General features: G+C 47.3%; 1 protein-coding gene across 1 annotated transcript in view; it reads right to left on the bottom strand.

Annotated features, from left to right (window-relative positions):
- Window positions 1-20,265, bottom strand: part of NGFR (nerve growth factor receptor) — a 68,453-nt gene extending 48,188 nt beyond the window's left edge. Inside the window, exon 1 of the mRNA XM_081838047.1 lies at window positions 20,046-20,265. Coding sequence (XP_081694173.1) covers window positions 20,046-20,105 — 60 coding nt within the window. The 5' untranslated portion in view covers window positions 20,106-20,265. The remainder of the gene's footprint in view (window positions 1-20,045) is intronic.
- Between the last annotated feature and the right edge of the window lie 313 nt (window positions 20,266-20,578).

Genomic DNA, 20,578 nt, shown 5'->3' with positions numbered 1-20,578 from the left:
GTAATGGCAGACCTGTTCCCTTTTTGGTCAATAAAGGCAGGGACACTGGGCTGCAGTCCCTGCCCAGGCTCAGCTCCTCTGTTGGAGCTCTCCAGTGCTTCCTTTCTAAGTTTATGCCTGCTTGGAAGTCATATCCTTTGACCCTGGCGTTCTGCTCCTAAGCTCAGGTGTGTTGATACAGAAAGGCGTTTTATCCTGAGTCTGACAGTATAGTCTAATGCAGCCATCCCCAAGTCAGTGGCCTCTAAATATTTGGACTACAACAGCCATCAGCCCCAGACAGCACAGCTAATGGTCAGGGGAGCTGGGAGTTGTAGTCCAGGAACATCAAGGGTAGGCATGTCTGCTCTGTCAAACGCTTTCTCAGTGTTTCAGATGGGGGTTTCTTCCAGCACTGTTACTTAAGAAAGAACCTTCTAACAGGAAGTACTGGGGATTGAACCATAGAACTTCTGAGTGCAAAGTGTGTGCTCTACCACTGACCCATGACTTCTCTTCAAAACATACAGCCTACAAAACACAGATGGATGGTCAACTTGACCATGCTTGATCAACTAAGGACCAGCGAGGTAAGGGGTCACTTTGTGTCCAGGGTGTTCCTGAACCAGGAATATCAGGCACCAAGGTGTGTGGGGTGGGGAGACTGGACCAGGCTGCTGTTGCTCAGCAATGAGGGAGTGAACACTCTGCACATGCTCAGCACCAACTCTGTTCTCTGTCCTTTATTTGTTTTGATACTTTTTTGTTAATTCTATCTTGACTTCTATGAAATGATTCTGTTTGCCAGCTTGGATCTCTTTATGAGAAAAGGCCAATGAAATCAAGGGTGGCGAGGCTACTGTCCTCCAGATCCTGTTGGACTACAGCTAGGGACTGGAGAGGAATTCAGTTCAGTCCACATTAAAAGGCAAACCGACTTGGTTTGCACTCTCCAAACCAATGGGCAAACCAAGACACATCCATCTTTCAAAACGCACACTTTTCCGAATTTTGCAATCCAACCGAGTAATAGCCACAAAAGTGCAAGTATTGAGGGGAAGTGGGCGTCAAAAGGCATATAAGTGAAAATAACATACGTTGTTACTGTTTTAAGGAAAGACAGCTATGCAAACATGTGTCTATCAGGCAAAATTGCACACAAGCTTGTATTTTATCAGAAATTTGCCTTAAAATGCTAAAGAATTTTCACAAGGACTTAAGGGGGGGGTCACAAACTGATATGGAAATATGGAGAGCTAGATTTGTGACTGGAAAAGATGAGAAACTGCAAGAAACCAGAACTGGTGGATTCACCCATCCCTAAGCACAACTCCCATCATCCCTGACCTTTGGCCACAATGGCTGGGGCTGATGGGATCTGGAGTACAACAACAACTGGATGGCACCAGTTTCTCTCTCTCTCTCTCAGATCAGGTGGAGAGAGAGAGAGAGAGAGAGAGATCTCCACCTGTCAAATAATTTAAAAATTAAAGGATTGCCTCAATGCTTTCCAGAACTGGACTCTCACATTGAAAATAGGTTCCAGTGCTCCCCGCTGGCAGAAATTAAGTCCTGGAAGTGCAACAGGCTGTCTAAATAAAGGAAGGTCTTCTTAAGCAAGGAAGGTAAAAAGTGAGTAAGCATTGCCTCTTCAGTCTCTCTCTCTCTCTCTCTCTCTCTCTCTCTCTCTCTCTCACACACACACACACACACACACACAAAATCCACTTCTCAACATGTAAAAAAATGTAACATCCATTTCACCACCAGCTTTTTTTGGGAGCAGGATTGCATCCTGCCCCACACTTCAGCTTTGGGTTTTCCCTAAGAGTCCAGGACCTCCCTTCCCCACAGATTATCACTCTCGGGGGAGGACACATGTTCTGCATTAGGCCCATCTAAATGTGCTTGCTATTAACACGACTCCTGTTGACAAAGCCGTAGGTATTAACCCCATAAAGCATTCTGACAGGTGGAACAAAACGAGGAGAGAGAGGAGAGAGACACCTTCACCAAGCTTTTAATTGCTTTCTAAGTCGTGCTCATGTTTGGGCCAGTGGGGTTTCCTCCTCCTCCTCCTCCTTTGCAAAGAAATACAATGAACTGTGAAGAGAAACCTTTCATTCTACACTTCAATGTGGTTATATGGAGGGGGGTTTTAGGCCAACAGGGCTGGCCCAAAATATTTTGCCGCCTGAGGCAGAAAAGCAGGTGGTGCCCCTGCCATCCTGCTACCTCTATATCATGGTATAAAGTGTATCCGAGGCCAGTCAAGATATTGTGCCACCTGAGGCAGAAAACCCCCACAAAGGAGCTTTCCCCACCCGAGCAGTAAAAAATACAATAATCTAAGTGTGATCTCACACAGAGGAGCCCCAACCTGAATCTGTTTCCTCAAAGAGAAACCTGGTTGATTTAAAGTGCTATTGACTTCCAATAAAGTAATCATGTTTAAGAGTAGGATCTTTTCACTCCCTAACTTGTTAGTTAGTTAGTTAATTTCCTGAATTGTAAAATTCAATTGTAAAACAACAACAACCCTCAACACACTTTACAAAATGAATAAAGCAATTAAATGATTGGGGGTTTTAAATAAAAAAAGACAAGAAAATTTTAAAAAGAATGGGAAATGTTTCTAATGTATATACAAAATTATTTCAATCAGGTCAAAACATTAGCAGGATTCTAAACACACTTGTAATGTAACAGAAAGTACAGATAACTTAGGAAGATATAAAATTGGAGAAGTATTGATATGCATAGATGGGTTGGAGGGAGGGAGAGTCAAGAAATTCAGAGCAATCTCAATATATGGCTTTTGTATGATCTTTTGATGTATGTTTGTTTTCTTTTTTCTTTTCTTTCTTTTTGAAAATCAAATAATAATTTTAATAATATATAAATAATATATTAATTTATATTAATAATTATATTAATAATATATAATTAATAATGATGATTTTAATAATGAGGTTGTAGAAATAATATATAATTAATAATGATGATTTTAATAATAACAATTAAAAAATCAGCCTTAAAACAACGATTTAAAAATATTAATAACTATAAACTAAAAACCCAATTAAAACACATGTCAAGCCCCTACATGTCTGGTTGACCTAAACAAAAATGTTTTCAGCAGGCACCTAAAAGGGTATAGAGAAGGGACTTGCCTGGTGTCAAGTGTCAGGGAGTTCCCAAGTGCAGATGCCGCCACACTAAAATATTGATTTCTTACTCACGCAGGACGAGTATTAGGTGGCAGCTGTAACAGTGCCAGCTCCATAGATTAAAGTGGTCGAGTGGGCATTTTTGAGGCAAGGCGATCTTGCAGGTTAAATGGTCCCAAGCTGCTACGGGCCTTAGATGCTAATGGCCACACCTTCAACTTGGTCTGGCTGTTTTCAGTGCCAGAACTCCATCTTGAAAGCTGTGAAATGCTAGTAAATGTCAACGGGCTTCTCAGCTCATCTCTAAGTACCCACAGCCAGGGCCAACACATGAATGGGGGAAGAGGGAGCAGTCAGTGGGTTTTAGACTTCAAGCTTGGTCCTTCTCATTTCAGAAATGAAGGTTGCAATGATAAACACACTTTGCTGGGTGGGAGTAGATCTCACAAACTCAGTGGGACTTGCTTCTGAGTAAGCATGTGGTAACTCTATGGGAGGTGTGGGTGGGAATTGCTATTTTGTTTGTTTTGTTTTAATTATTGATTTGTGCTTTTACCTGGTTTTTTTTATCTTGTGAACCACCCTGAGATCTTGTGATGAAGGGGCGGTATAAGAATCTAACATATAAATAAAAATAAAGTAAGCTGTATACTTAACTCACCGTCTTATGCACGCACAGGTTTGTATCTAGCAAAGTTATACTCAGAGGAGACCCAATGAAATTAATGGACCTAAGTTAATCACCTCCATTATCTGCAATGGGTTTACTCTGATAAGGGCTAAGATTTAGCTGCAACCCACACCCTCCCTGTTCGGAATTTACATTTAAATGTCAAAACCCAAATCCGCTCCTGTGACTGCACTGCCATCTATCTGTCGGAGAACATAATAATAATAACAACAACAACAACAACAACAACAACAACAACAACAACAACAACAATAATTTATTATTTGTTCCCCGCCCATCTGGCTGGGTTTCCCCAGCCACTCTGGGCAGCTTCCACAAAGACCAAAAATACACGAAGATGTCACACATTAAAAACTTCCCTGAACAGGGCTGCCTTAAGATGTCTTCTGAATGTCAGGTAGTTGTTTATCTCTTTGACATCTGATGGGAGGGCGTTCCACAGGGCGGGCGCCATTACCGAGAAGGCCCTCTGCCTGGTTCCCTGTAGCTTTGCTTCTCACAATGAGGGAACCGCCAGAAGGCCCTCAGTGCTGAACCTCAGCGTCTGGGCAGAACGATGGGGGTGGAGACGCTCCTTCAGGTATGCTGGGCCGAGGCCGTTTAAGGCTTTAAAGGTCAGCACCAACATTTTGAATTGTGCTCGGAAACATACTGGGAGCCAATGTAGGTCTTTCAAGACTGGTGTTATGTGGTCTCGGTGGCCGCCCCCAGTCACCAGTCTAGCTGCCGCATTCTGGATTCGTTGTAGTTTCCGGGTCACCTTCAAAGGTAGCCCCACATAGAGTGCATTGCAGTAGTCCAAGCAGGAGATAACTAGAGCATGCACCACTCTGGCGAGACAGTCCTCAGGCAGATAGGGTCTCAGCCTGTGTACCACATAGGCAAATTTCCCCTATGAATGTTGCAGGTTAGCTTCTAAATATTTCACTTTCCACCTGACGATCGATGCAGGCCCAGGTGCCTTTCAGCCTTTCTGAGATTGTCTATGTGGACAGAGAGGTAGACAGATGAAAGGAAGAGAGGAAGGAACATTTGTAGAAGGAACTGGGATCTGCACCTCCTTTGGATGGAAAATAAAAGGCAGTTGGGGAATGGAAAGGCTTGGCTGCAGTTTAAACCAAAAATGTCTACACAAACACCCCTGTATAAGCACTTTAGTAATCCACAGCAGAGTGCATTCCTCCCCCAGAGTTTTAATGCGCACGGCAATAATACTTGGCATGTATATATACTTAACAGAGTGCTAAAAGCACTTTGCAGACATTACCTGATGTAATGTGCTTTCAATGCTCGCTTACATAATTTTCTGCAGTGGTACGACAACCCTGTAGTGCGGGCCAGCCTGATCACACACCCATATCGCAGATGGGGAGCTGAAACTGAGAGAGAATTGATGAAGGCTGCTGGGTGGATCTTTGACAGAGCTGAGACTCAAGTAGCAGACCACCCGATCCTTAGGTCACCCAGGGGAGGAATGGATAACCAGGGTTAGGCTGGGGTGTGAGGGGCAAATGCCTCCCTTTCCGACCCCTGAGACCGGGGTAGGCAACCTAAGGCCTGGGAGCCGGAGCCGGTCCAATCGCCTTCTCAATCTGGCCTGCGGACAGTCTGGGAATCAGCGTGTTTTTACATGAGTCAAATGTGTCCTTTTATTTAAAATGCATCTCTGGGTTCTTTGTAGGGCATAGGAATTCGTTCATTTTTTTCTTCAAAATATAGTCCAGCCCACCACATGGTCTGAGGGACAGTGGACCAGCCCATGGCTGAAAAAGGTTGCTGACCCCTGTCTGAGACTCTTGCCATTGCACCCCTCTCTTCATCCCTGTTCCACATCTGCTTTTGCCTGGCAGGAAGTGCAATAAGATGGAAGACAGAGTCATGCGTGTGTGTTCGCGCATGTGTACACCTCTGACTCAACTGTTGCCTACTGTACGGGGCTCCGAATCACATCTGCCGCCCCGCCCACCTTTTGCCTCTGGCCCCGCCCACACCTGGGCACAGGAGGCCTTTGTGAGGTTGCTCAGTATGGAGTGTGGTCCTTGGGTTAAAACAGGTTTCCATCCACTTGCCACAGCATGTAGAAGTGCAGCCTAAACTCCCTCTTAACATGACTTACAGTCAAACCTCAGTTGTTGAACGTAATCCATTCTGGAAGCCCGTTCGGCTTCCGAAACGTTTGACAACCAAGGCACGGCTTCCGATTGGTTGCAAGAGCTTCCTGCACTCAAGCGGAAGCCGCGTCGGATGTTCAGCTTCTGAAAAACATTTGAAAATCAGAGCGTTTACTTCCAGGTTCGGGAGCTGAATCGTTCGAAAACGGAACCATTCAGTAGCCGAGGTTTGACTGTATTTCTGAACAAATATGCTCTATGGTACACCAGCTCTGGCAGCTTTGAGGCAACTGGAAATATTTTTGAACATAAATTAAGGGGCATCACAAAACAATTGAGAGTGGAGGAGAAAAGGTTGTGTCTCATGATGACTAATCATACTGCAAGAAGCCGTTCCATAGGGACGCCTTACATAAATCCCACCCAGCAATTGTAATATCCAGGCAAGTGCTGTTTTGGGGGAAGGAATCCATCTTTGTAGGGGCACAAGGGGTTGGGCTTTGAATGCTCAGAAAAGGTGTTGTAACTGCAGTCTTTAGGCTGCAAGGAAGAAATAAGCCAGAGTTAGAGAACCCAGGAGGTTTCTTTCATAAATGTTGGTAGGACTGTATGTAGCCAAACTGTGCACACACAGAGAGATGTGCAACTTGGAGGCTAAATAATACACAGTCACTGCAAATTCCCATAATCACAGTTGCACCTTTTTGGAGGCCACCATGCAGATATTATTTTTATTTATTTCATTCCACCCCCAAAAAATGAAACTCAAAGCGACTTTTTAAAAAGTTGCACAAAGTTGCCTGTTCACAAGCCACAAATATTTTCTTGCAGTCCGATAAACCTCAGCACAATAAATCCCTTCCTCTGTTTGGCCTGTGATGTGAACTATTTAACACGGAAATCAAGCCCCATCTCTTCCATGGAGTCGCCATGAGGCCTTGGATAAATCACCACCTCCCAGCCTCCCTTTTCCCATCTGTAAAATGGGCAGATGTAGCAGCCTCCATTGCTGGGCAGCAGCGGGAGTAAATAATTTGTATGGCAAATTATTCAACGTTTTCTCTAAACAATAAGTACCAGTAGGAGCTGCAATGTGGGGTGGCTGGCGGGGAGAAGGGCTTTGATTTTTCCCCCCTACATAGGAAGTTGAGGGTGTTTCTGAGGCCATAACTAACTCCTTGTCAATTGAGTCATCTCTTTATTTTCTTTCCCCTGCCACTTCAGTCAGATATGACAACCAACTCTGATTTCCTGCTCCCTTTCAAGATCTCTAAATCAGGGGGTGGGCAAGTGTTCATAACTTAGGTTTTGTTTTTTCCTGGACGTGCGATTTCTGACCTTAGGGTCGTTCTACTTGAGCAACAAAAATTCACAAGGACGGTTGGAAAAGAACACCTACAGAGCTGGAGCACATTCCCCAGTTTGACTGCATTTCTCGGGCTCAGGATAAAGATTTAGGGTGTTTGTCCTATTTGGGAAAATCTGCTACTACATTTCTGTGTTGTGGCCATGTGTTTACAAAGGGCACTCCTCCCTTTGCAAGAGTCCAGTTGAAAGGTCAAGAACAAAGGTAGGCCCAAGATATTGGACATGAATACATGAATATACATGAATGAGCGGGAAAGGCTGTGGAAGGAGGATATTAGATTCACTGCTTGTTACAATCTCAGAGACAATGTAATGAGGATGCTATACAAGGTGGTACCAAAGCCCAGCCAAATTGGCAAAAATGTATAAAAACAGTTCAGAGGTTTGTTGGAGGTGTAAAAATGGGGTAGGTACATTTATGCACATGTGGTGGGGATTGTAAGAGAATAAGAGAATTTTGGGACACCATATATAAAGAACTTAAAAAGATATTCAAATTCTCATTCATCCAAAAACCCGAGGCCTTCCTATTAAGAATAATGTCCATAGACCTCTATTCATGTACACAACCATAGCAGCTAGGATTTTGATAGCAAAGAATTGGAAAAGTGATAACTTCCCCACAAAAACTGACTGGCAAGCAAAAATGATAGAATATTTACCACTCTCAAAGATGACAGGGAGATTAAGAGGAAAGTCGATACAGAAATTTAATTAAGAGTGGATAATGTTTAAAGAATATCTTTAAAACTATTTACAGATAGGTAGCCGTGTTGGTCTGCCATAGTCAAAAGAAAACAAATTCCTTCCAGTAGCACCTTAAAGACCAACTAAGTCAGTTCTTGGTATGAGCTTTCGTGTGCATGCACACTTCTTCAGATGTATATGTTGAATTTGTTTTGTTTTAAAACTATTGTGATAACGGTAACTCCTTGCAGATCTAGAATGAATCTTGAAACATAAAGACAGTGTACAATAGAAGATTATTGATAAGAAATGGGGAAACGAAAAAGTAATAATGAACTGTGTACAGGAAAACAAAACAGTACAATGAGAAGAATAAGAAGTTAGTGTCTAAGATGTGTTTAAGTTGTAATTGATGGAATGAGTATTGTTTGTATTGTATGTACTGTCTAAGTTTTATGTAAAGTAATGTTAATTGATGTGCAGTGGTACCTCGGGTTACAGACGCTTCAGGTTACAGACTCCTCTAACCCAGAAATAATACCTTGGGTTAAGAACTTTGCTTCAGGATGAGAACAGAAATTGTGCGGCGGCAGCGGGAGGCCCCATTAGCTAAAGTATTACCTCAGGTTAAGAACAGTTTCAGGTTAAGAACGGACCTCCAGAACAAATTAAGTTCTTAACCTGAGGTACTACTGTATAATAAAGGTTATTTTGAAAATTTATAAAAAGAAAAGAAAAGTCAAGAACAACAGGGGTCTTGAAGCAGACTGAGCAGGCAAGCAGACAGGTCACCCGGTCTCAGGCTTTCTTCACTATGTTGAGATGCATTTATTTAAATGACGGTAATACTAGAGACACTGTATCAGAGAATCATAGGATTGGAAGGGACCCAAGGATCATCTAGTCCAACCCCCTTCAATGCAGGAATATGCAGCTGTGCCATGCGGGGATCGAACCTGCAACCTTGGCGTTATCAGCACCATGCTCCAAATATCCATCTGTGCATAGCTGGTGAAGTGTAGAGGTTGGAGCAGGGGTCAGCAACCTTGTTCAGCAGGGGGCCGGTCCACCATCCCTCAGACCATGTGGTGGGCCGGACTATATTGGGAGGGGGGAATGAACAAATTCCTTTGCCCCACAAATAACCCAGAGATGCATTTTAAATAAAAGGACACATTATACTCATGGGGGACGCAGGTGGCGCTGTGGGTTAAAGCCTAGGACTTGCCTGAGGTTCGAATCCCCGCGACCTTAGTGAGCTCCCGTTGCTCGGTCCCTGCTCCTGCCAACCTAGCAGTTCGAAAGCACGTCAAAGTGCAAGTAGATAAACAGGTCCCACTCCGGCGGAAAGGTAAACGGTGTTTCCGTGCGCTGCTCTGGTTCGCCAGAAGCGGCTTAGTCATGCTGGCCACATGACCCGGAAGCTGTACGCCGGCTCCCTCGGCCAATAAAGCAAGATGAGCGCCGCAACCCCAGAGTCGGCCACGACTGGACCTAATGGTCAGGGGTCCCTTTACCTTTACCTATACTCATGAAAAAACACACTGATTCCCGGACCATCCACAGGCCAGATTGAAAAGGCAATTGGGCCGGATCTGGCCCCTGGGCCTTAGGTTGCCTACCCCTCGGTTAAAGAGTTGGACAAGGACCTGGTAGACCAGGGTTCAAATCCCCACTCGACCACACAGCTCACTTTGTGGGTGGATGACCTTGGGCCAGTTGCTGTCTCTCAGCCTGATCTACCTCACAGGGTTGTTCTGAGGATCAAATTAGTAGGGGGCAATGATGATGAAGAGGATATGTTGCCCATCTGACTGGGCAGCTTCCAACAAAATATTAAAACACACACAAAACGAGAAAGGGGGATAGCCATGCATGCTGCCTTGAGCTCACTTGAGGAAAGATGCGGTATTAATGAAATAAAATGAAAATGCTAATTTCATGCAAATCTGTGTCCTTGCGTGCTCAGGAGAATACTTAAGTTATACTTCTGTGGCTTTTAGCACTCTGGCTAATGAGTCGCACTTCTCTTTCTCCACTGGGTCTCATCCCGCTAATCACTTCGTCTCCCTTGCACCGCAGGCCCTGTGAATTATACATCCAGCACCCTCTCAGCCCTGCGCTTCAGATGAAGGGAAGCTTTTGCCTGTGACAGCTCTGGCCACAATACATCAATTAGCCTTGGAGGTGCCATAAATTAAACTAGAGGTGTCAGGGGGCGCCAGGAGCTGTGTCTGTTGCGGCCTCGGTGTTGTCAAACAAAGCTCGTCCTCCGTGGTCCAAAACTGAGGGAAGATGGAGCACAGCCTAGCAAGCAGATAGGCAGACTCACCTTGCATATCGGGGACACTGTCGTACAGTGGATAGAGTTTTTAAACTGCTTTTCCTTTTTAAAAAGGCAGTGCATAAATTGCTGATACCATAAACTGGTCCTGAAAGACCTACATTGGCTCCCAGTATGTTTCTGAGCACAATTCAAAGTGTTGGTGCTGACCTTTAAAGCCCTAAACGGCCTCAGCCCAGTATACCTGAAGGAGCATCTCCACTCCCATCATTCAGCCCGGACACTGAGGTCCAGCTCCAAGGGCCTTCTGGCAGTTCCCTCACTGCGAGAAGTGAAGCTACAGGGAACCAGGCAGAAGGCCTTCTTGGTGGTGGCACCCGCCCTGTGGATCGCCCTCCCATCAGATGTCAAGGAAATAAACAACTGACTTTCCAAAGACATCTGAAGGCAGCCCTGTATCAGGAAGCTTTTAATATTTGATCTTTTATCATGTTTTTATATGTTTTGCAAGCCCCACAGAGTGGCTGGGGAAACCCAGCCGGATGGGTGGGGTATGAATAATAAATTATTATTATTATTATTAATTATTATTATGCTTGTTCAGAAGTTAGTCCCGTTGATTTCAGTGGAATTTATTTCGGAATACAGATGTTTATGATTTGCACCTTTTAGTTCAAGGCTGAGGAGCCTTCTGCTCAGGGATCAAATTTCATAGAAAGCAACAACAACAATTTATTGTTTATACCCCACCCATTTGGCTGGGTTTCCCCAGCCACTCTGGGTGGCTCCCAACAGAATTAACGATAATAATAATAATAAAAAGCAATAAAACATCAGACATTGAGAACTTCCCTAAACAGATGTCTTCTGAAAGTCAGATAGTTGTTTATTTCCTTGACATCAGACAGGAGCGCGTTCCACAGGGCGGGCACCACTAACGAGAAGGCCCTCTGCCTTGTTCCCTGTAGCCTCATTTCTCACAGTGAGGGAACTGTCCGGGCTGAATGACGGGGTGGAGACGCTACTTCAGGTACACTGGGCTGAGGCCATTTAGGGCTTTAAAGGTCAGACTAACACTTTGAATTGTGCTCGGAAACTTACTCGGAGCCAATGTAGGTCTTTCAGGACTGGTGTTACATGATCTTGACAGCTGCTCCCAGTCAGAAGAAGAAGAAGAAGAGGAAGAAGAAGAAGAGAAGGAGGAGGAGTTTGGATTTAATATCCCGCTTTATCACTACCCCAAGGAGTCTCAAAGCAGCTAACATTCTCCTTTCCCTTCCTCCTCCACAACAAACACTCTGTGAGATGAGTGAGGCTGAGAGACTTCAAAGAAATGTGACTAGCCCAAGGTCACCCAGCAGCTGCATGTGGAGGAGCGGAGACGCAAACCCAGTTCACCAGATTACAAGACTACCACACAGCTGGCAATGAGAGGGACTTTGACAGGTGGGCGGGATGACCTGCCTTTCAATCATCCAGCATCATAATGACATTGGATGATGGACAGGTGGGCAGAACCATGCACCAGTCAAAGTTGGCCCGCACCGATAAGGTTGGATAACAATCTTGCCCACTGCACCATAAATACTCTCCGCCCTCCCCCCCCAACTTACACCCCCCCCAATCTGGTGCTGGAGCACACCTCTCATTCAACATTTCTTAAAACACCAACAATATGGGTGTTCACACATTAGATTCAGCAAGTGTACAATCCCTGTACACCTGTATACCTGGGTTGATCTGCACGCTCGCAAAATTAGTTGCATGTAACGCCCAGCAAATGGGCACCCTGCTTACCTGTGTACACAATAGCTAAGCTGTACAAATAAACAAGTGTACCCTCTTTCACACAAACACTGGTACACGGGCAGAGGCAGCTTGTGCCCATGTTCAGCAAAATAATAATAACAACAAAAACAACAACAATAATAATAACTCATATCCCGCGCTCCCCAGCCAAAGCTGGGCTCAGAGTGGCTAACAACAAGTAAAAATAGCACAGTGTACATAAAATCACAGTCAATTAATTAAAATCCATTCTAAAATCAATTCAGAATCAAATTAATGGCAACCATTGGGCTAGAGTTCTATGAAGATTACAGAAGGAGAGAGGGGGTCAGACTGTGCCTTGGCCTGGTGGAACAGCTTCGTCTTGCAGGCCCTGCGGAAAGATGTCAAGTCTCGCAGGGCCCTAGTCTCTTGTGGCAGAGCGTTCCACCAGATCGGGGCCATGGCTGAAAAAGCCCTGGCTCTGGTCAAGGCCAGCCTAACCTCCCTGCAGCCCGGGATCTCCAAGATGCTTTTATTTAAAGACCGTAAGATCCTCCGTGGGACATACCAGGAGAGGCGGTCCTGTAGGCACGAGGGTCCTAGGCTGTATAGGGCTTTTAAGGTTAAAACCAGCACCTTAAACCTGATCCTGTACTCCACTGGGAGCCAGTGCAGCTGGGAATGTGATCCTGCAGCGAGGACCCCGTAAGGAGTCTCGCCACAACATTCTGCACCCACTGGAGTTTCTGGGTCAGTCTCAAGGGCAGCCCCACATAGAGTGAGTTACAATAATCAAGCCTGGAAGTGACTGTCGCGTGGATCACAGTGGCTAGGTCAGGGCGAGAGAGGTAAGGAGCCAACTGCTTAGCATGGCGAAGATGAAAAAATGCCGCCTTTGTTATGGCTGCAACCTGCGTCTCCATAGAAAGGGAGGTGTCGAAGATTACACCCAAACTCTTAACGGACGACGCTATTATTATTAATAATAATAACATCCATGCTCCTCCTCCTCCTCTTCTTCTCCTCTCCATGCCTGCTCCATGGAACCTGGTCTGAAGTACTTCCCCACCCCCCAAATCCTTGTTCCTTTCTTAGAAAAAGTAGGGTCGTTTGAGTTGCCTTGCCTTTAATTTGGTGAACGTTGCAAACAGGACCTGTGCCTTGAAGCAGGCTCAGTCTATTTCAGTCGGTTAGAGCGTGGTGCTGATAACGCCAAGGTTGCAGGTTCGATCCCCGGATGGGACAGCTGCATATTCCTGCCTTGCAAGCAGTTGATTACCCTCAGGTCTACAATTTTGTGATTCTATGATTTCTATTTCTCCTCCTCATCTGCTCTCCAGGGTCTCACTCCAGGGTCTTTCCCATGAGCTGCTAGATGACCCTTTTCCACTGGAGATTCCTAGGCTGGGACTCAGCCTTGGGACTGTCTATGGGAAACTGCATGTGGCCTGCCACTGGACTGTGGCCCCTCCCATAGAGTCAGGGACATCCCTAGCTGCCAAATTAGTGTGTGGGAGAGGTTGTCATTAGTGTGCAATTCCTTTCCCCTTCCCCTCTCCTCCCACGATCCTTGCTAAGTTGTCACAGGGCACCTCCAGACTGCTACGATGCAAACCCACCATGCACACCAGGGTATTTAGGTTTGCATGGAGTGGACAAAAGCCGTCTGCCTCCCTAGCACAACGAACCCATTTTTTAAAAAAGAAAAATGGGCTTTTTGTGGAAGCCAGAAGGCTCTGGGAAGAGTGGGGGTGGGGGTGGGACAAAAGATGCAGAGGAAGGTTTACTCTGCAAGCAGATCAGGATGGATGCTCAGTAAGACCAGACATAGACTAACCTCCATGAGGGAGGGAGGAGAAAGTCCATGCAGCACACCTTTAAAGTTGATCCATCAAATCTGAAGTTTTTGAAACAATACGAGAATGGGGGCAGCGCCATCCTTCAAAATCCGCACACATCTGAATTTTGCAGTGCAGTTCTGCAACCAAACAGTCTTTCCCAAAATGCATATATGACGTAGAAGTGTGCATACGGATGGAGACATAGTGAAAACGACATACAAAGAAATTGCATTTATTAGGAGGAATTGCATGCAAAAATGTGTATATTCATCAAACCTGCTTTTTAAAAATGTGTTTATTAGGAGTGATTCACAATAAAACGCTGGTGTTTTTTCATCAGGATTTCTTTAATAATAATAATAAATAGTCACAAATCACTGCAAAATGCAGAGGAGTGAATTTAGGAGATTGGGAAAGTAAGAAACCGAGAGAGAAGAAATGGTGAGGTCTTGCCATCCCTAATCCCTGCATAAGCCTTGTGCAAACACCCCAGTATAGATTCTCAGTGAAACAGGGTAGTCTTGAGGACCTCATAACACATCATCCTCTGCAGGACTCTTCTTTTCTTTTTCATGAGCAGCCTTGGGGGGGGGGGGGAAGCATTCTGTGTAGCTCAAAAGTCTGCCCATCATTTGGGGGGGGGGACCTTAAACTAAACACATGATCCACTAACAGCCATCCTTTCATTTTCCCTCTGTTTTTCCCTTCTTCTTCTTCTTCCTCCTCCTTCTTCTTCTCCTTCTTCGGCACATATCATCCCTAGCCCCCTCTGGCATGAGGGCGGATCTGGAAACTAGGCATGTTAGGCTTCACCGACACCCCTTCCTCCGCCTCCTAAATTAAGCAAAGCTTACTTGCGAACAAACATGTTGTGCAACTTCCTTTCTTGTTTAATTGCATTTATTTTAAGTGCTGGGATCGTTCTCCCTGGCTTTTGCAACCTTTTGAGCTGCAGAAGGTGTGTCTCTAAACGCACACAGTGCACTTCCCCCTGCCTATTCCTCCTTCCAGGGGAACGGGACGGCATCTCGGAGACCCAGCACTGAAAGAAACGGATTGTACTCAGCTGTCCACAGCCAGAGACTGCCTGGGGGAAAGACGAGGAGAAGCTGTGTAGACAATGCTTAACTCGTTTTTTTCAAGCATCCCAGAGATTCCAGGGTTGAAGCAAAACAGGAAACTCGCACACTCTCTGCCTTTGTAGCTGTCATGCCTGGGACCTCACCCATGATACCTTCAGAGCGCCACCTCCCTCTCCCTCTCCTCCTTCAGTTCCCTCCTCCAGGGATAATAAACCCAAACTCCTTTCCCACAATGCCCATGCACCAGATCTGTACCCCCAAGGCTCAAAAGTGTGTGTCGACTGCATTTCTGCATCTATGGTCCTTCCTAGACAAGCCTGCTAAAGTTGCAGGTCCGATCCCCGTATGGGGCAGCTGCATATTGGTCCCTTCCAAGCCTACAATTCTCTGATTCTACTCCTGGCTCTTCCATGCCTCCCCGCCCTCTGATCTCCTTCCACAGGTCTGTAAGTTCTTTGGGGCAGAAATCTACTTCTTTTTCCTTTTTCGCTGTGCAGTGCCTGTGCACTGACATCTCAGCAGTGTCTTATTCCTTCCATCCTACCTTCTAATCATGTTCCTCGGAAGTTCTTCCTGTTTAGGTCAGGATGAGATGAAGTCAGGCATAGGCAAACTCAGCCCTCCAGATGTTTTGGGACTACAACTCCCATCATCCCTGACCACTGGTCCTGATAGCTAGGGATGATGGGAGTTGTAGTCCCAAAACATCTGGAGGGCCGAGTTTGCCTATGCTTGGATTAAGTAGTGGCATGTATAAAGCTCCAGTTTCTTTTCACATGCTCAGAGGCACTCTGGGGTGTGTTATCTCCCCAACTGCATCATTCTTAAAGTCTCATTCATTTTGCTAATTTCACCTGCTTTGGCATAATTTCTTGCATTTGTGTTTTGTGCAAAAATGGCAACTGCTGGTGTTTTGATTTACTTTGGTGATATTCCTTGCTGGCGTTTCAGTTTAGTTTGGGGATTCCAAACATCTGTATATATGTTTGTGTTTTATACTCAAACTGCAAAGGTCAGGGGGCTGGTCACATGGATTTCTAAGGTAAAGGTAAAGGTACCCCTGCCCGTACGGGCCAGTCTTGCCAGACTCTGGGGTTGGTGCGCCCATCTCACTCAAGAGGCCGGGGGCCAGCGCTGTCCGGAGACACTTCCGGGTCACGTGGCCAGCGTGACATCGCTGCTCTGGCCAGAGCCAGAGCCAGAGCCGCACACGGAAACGCCATTTACGTTCCCGCTAGTAAGCGGTCCCTATTTATCTACTTGCACCCAGGGGTGCTTTCGAACTGCTAGGTTGGCAGGCGCTGGGACCGAACGACGGGAGCGCACCCCGCCGCAGGGATTCGAACCGCCGACCTTTCGATCGGCAAGCCCTAGGCACTGAGGCTTTTACCCACAGCGCCACCTGCGTCCCCCACATGGATTTCTATTCCAGGGCAAAAGAAGTGGGGGAGCACTGATTAAAAATGGGTTGCAGAGCTGGTTCCTGTTTCAAGTTAAGCCAGTGGGTGCAGTGTCAAGAAAAATGCTATACTAGGGTGCCCCCATGGACCCTGTTTCAGCCTCTGCCGTGGTGCCGAACCTCCTAATTTATGTCTTACAGTCCTGCCATCTGCCTCTCCCAGTCAGTCAGCCACCAACCTTAAATGTCCATCACCCCCAAAATTCAACATGCCAACCCCACGCCCCCTAAGATATTAGCCTTTTACTGCACTAGCCGTCCACTGTCTCCTTTTCTGCTAAGGGCTAATGCGATTCAACCCTAGACATTATTATTATTAACTGTTTCCTGTCCAGAAATGAGCAAGGGAATAAAGCAACGATTTGCCTCTGAGCGTATGCAGGGCTCCTTCTTCACTGAAGAACCTGATCTCCACCTTGCATACTCAAAGAGTTACGGGCACGGATTTGAGGTTTGTGGAAAACACGGACCTTGAGATCCAAAAGCCACGACTGTTGAGCCTCCCTCCGCCCCATTTTGCAAGTTAAACACTACAGTGGTACCTCGGGTTACATACGCTTCAGGTTACACACTCCACTAACCCAGAAATAGTGCTTCAGGTTAAGAACTTTGCTTCAGGATAAGAACAGAAATCGGGCTCCGGCAGCGCAGCGGCAGCAGGAGGCCCCATTAGCTAAAGTGGTGCTTCAGGTTAAGAACCGTTTCAGGTTAAGAACGGACCTCCGGAACGAATTAAGTACTTAACCCGAGGTACCACTGTATACGATTTGAGAGGCTTGGAGCTCAGGGGTAGAACTTCAGCTCCCAAGCCCATCCACCAACCTTCCCTGTTATTACTTTAAAAAAAACAACCAAAGACCCAACTATAGGAAGAGTGATCCTATTCCCGGATCTCCCGTGTCGCACCAGTGTTAGCCTGTAGGCAAGGAAGCTAAGTTACCGAGGTCCCCTCAAAGCCAAATCACATACATTGATTAGAAAACGCACCGGCTTTTAAGCTTGGAAGTAGAAGATTGGATCCCTGGCACCTCCAGATATGGGTGGGAATGTCCCCTGTCAGAAACCCTGGGGAGCTGCTGCCAGCCAGTGTCGACAGTACTAAGCTATGGGTCTGACTGGGGATAAGGCAGGCAGCTCCCTAAGTCCCTATTGCAACCAAACTCTCTAAACCAGCGAGCCTCTCCCTCCGTCTGGCTACCCATCCTAAATCTCCCCTCTGCAAAATTATATTAATTTTAAAAACCGCCCCTCTTCCTTCTGTGATCTTTCTCCCTCCTCTCTCTCACGCCAGCTCCCTGCCGTTTTTCATCCACACTAACCGAAGGGCTGCAGGCAGAAATGACCACTCGAAGCTTAAAAGCCGGTGCGTTTTCTAATCAATGTATGTGATTTGGCTTTGAGGGGACCTCGGTAACTTAGCTTCCTTGCCTACAGGCTAACACTGGTGCGACACGGGAGATCCGGGAATAGGATCACTCTTCCTATAGTTGGTTTTTTTTTTTTTTGTTTTTTTTTTTAAAGTAATAACCGGGAAGGTTGGTGGATGGGCTTGGGAGTGGAAGGTGTCATTTCCCCCGTGGAGTAAAGAATAGCAGGTATCCTGCATTTCCCACGGTGTTGAGCCTCGCGGGGCAAACAGCAGCTGGAGGGTGAGTGAGAGGATCATAGTACAGTGGTACCTCGGGTTACATACGCTTCAGGTTACATACGCTTCAGGTTACAGACTCTGCTAACCCAGAAATAGTACCTCGGGTTAAGAACTTTGCTTCAGCATGAGAAGAGAAATCGTGCTCCGGCGGCGTGGCAGCAGCGGGAGTCCCCATTAGCTAAAGTGGTGCTTCAGGTTAAGAACAGATCTCCGGAACGAGTTAGTACTTAACCCGAGGTACCACTGTATTTTAGAGATGGGTTGGGGACCTCAGAGGTCATCGAGCCCAACCCAATGTAGGGATCGGCATCGTGCTTGGCAGATAGACAGACACCCAGCCTGTGCAGAACTACACCCCAAACTGAAGGAGAGCGATTCAGGGAAACAGGACGGCGGTGGTCCCAATGTAAAAGCAACCTCAGGGCTACGGTTATTATTAATGTGTTACGAGAGGCGAATATCCTTGCGCAAGGCTTTATCTCTCAGCCTTCCCTACCTGATAAGGTTGTTGCGAGACTGAAATGACCCTGGCAGCTCTTTGGAGGGTGGGTGGGTAAGGATTTGTTATCCCCCTTGCAGTTTTGGTTCAGGGCACCTTTGTGCTTCCGGACAAAGGATGCCCATCTTTGATCGCACACCATCACCGAGGTTTGAGGTTACAGAAGGGTCTCCCGAGGCAGAGAAAGCGCAGCGAGATGCTTACATTTGTCGCTATGATTTCTTGGAAGCACTTTCGAGCACGCAGACGTGCTTCCTCGTTTTATCACCCCAACTGGAATCTAGTCAGAGATCCTTAGACGTCTCATAAAAGGCGGAACCGTGCCTCAATCTCTCTCTCTCTCTCTCTCTCTCTCTCTCTCTCTCTCTCTCTCTTTTCCCTCAGCACATCCTCGGCGCCGCTCTTTTTCGTTTCCCTGCCGCGCCCCCTGCGCGCACAAAACCATTCCACACGTTCCGCAGAGAATAGAAAACAAGATCTATCATTCCGGACACTGCAATTGATAGATCGCATCCTCGCCGCCGCCGTCCCCCTTTTGAAACGTCAAAATAGGACTTTTTAAATCCTCTTCTTCTGCCCCCACTCCCGCGACTCTCATAGTCGCCCCAAATGTTCTCCTCCAGCAGGCAAATCTCTGCTTGGGGGGGTTTCCAACAAACCGACGTGGGGTGTGGTTAGGGTGGGGTCAGGGAGCCCGGCGCTGCCCTGCCCTGCGTATCCACCCGGATCCTTTGCACGCGTCTACGCAGAGAAAGCAACTCTCCCTGACTTCACAGCGCGATCCTCGCCGCGCCTCCTCTGGAACTCCGTGGGCGCCAGACACCCGGGATCGCAGCATTACTCGCGAGGAAGTGGGCAGAGGACAGCAGCCCGCCATCGGTTTGGGCGCGCGCAAAAGTTCCTTCCCAGCTGATTAGCAACCCCCCACCAACCCTCCCTAGGGACCGAACCGATGGGGGGGGCGCCTCCCAGCAGGTCCACCCCCCAAAAAAAGATAAACTTAAACTCCAGTGGCTAGGGGTGCCAACTTTAATTAAACATGGGGGGGGGTGTAAATAATTGATCACATGACAGTGCACACACACTATTTGAATGGCAATATCCATCAACTGTCGGGGGGGGGGCGAAGGGACCTTGGTCCTAAGGAGTTGGCTCCTATGCCGGAGACAGAGCTCCCTGGTGTCCAGCGGACCCGAAGGAGAACCGCTACCACCCGCCCCATCCCATCTCTGCACCCCAGACTGGACACACACACACACACACAGCACCCATGGGTGGCAGATCCGATCGACGCCCCCGTCTCAACCCTCGCCACGATCCGTGCGCACTGTCACTTGCGATCTTCTCCCCATCCCTGCCCTCTAAAGATGGGAATGAGTCGCTGAGCCTCTTCCACACCCCACCCCACCCCACCCCACCCCACCCCTGGGTTGATCCACAGGGCGAACCCACTCACCCCGGAAAGAAGCAGCAGCGATCCCAGCAGGAGCGCCAGCCTCTTCGCCTTCTTCTCCATGACCGTCAGAGCTGGAGGAAAGCAGAGCGCAGCGGGGGCCAGGCGGGAGGCTTATTCCACATCCCCTTCCCGGTACTCCTCGGGCGGATGGCGCGCGCGCGTCTCAGGTCGAGAGGGGGAGCGCGATGCAGTTACCGCGGCGGCGGCCCCTGGAGGAAGCGAGCGACTGAGCTGCAGCCCGGGCAGCACCTGCTTTCTGTAACTGGGAAGCTCCGCCCCGCTTTCCCCTCATTACTATTAAAAAGAGCGGCGCGCTCAGCCCACTGGCTGGGTGGCTTTTTTTTTGGGGGGGGGAGGCGCACGCACAACGGTGGCACCAGGGCGCCGCCCGCTTTCAGGCTCCCAGCAAGAGCTGAACTGACAGGGGAGAACATGAATCGGTTTCATTGCATTCCTGATTCCATTCCTTCATTTTATAGAGCTGGCTTTGATTTCTTCCGAAAGTGGGGAGAGATTCGCATCGGGCACGCCCT

The sequence above is a fragment of the Podarcis erhardii genome (genome assembly GCF_964252035.2).
Source record: "Podarcis erhardii genome assembly, chromosome: 13".
NCBI lineage: Eukaryota > Metazoa > Chordata > Lepidosauria > Squamata > Lacertidae > Podarcis > Podarcis erhardii.
Note: the sequence above shows the minus strand (reverse complement) of the source record. Positions and strands in the feature narration are given on the sequence as shown.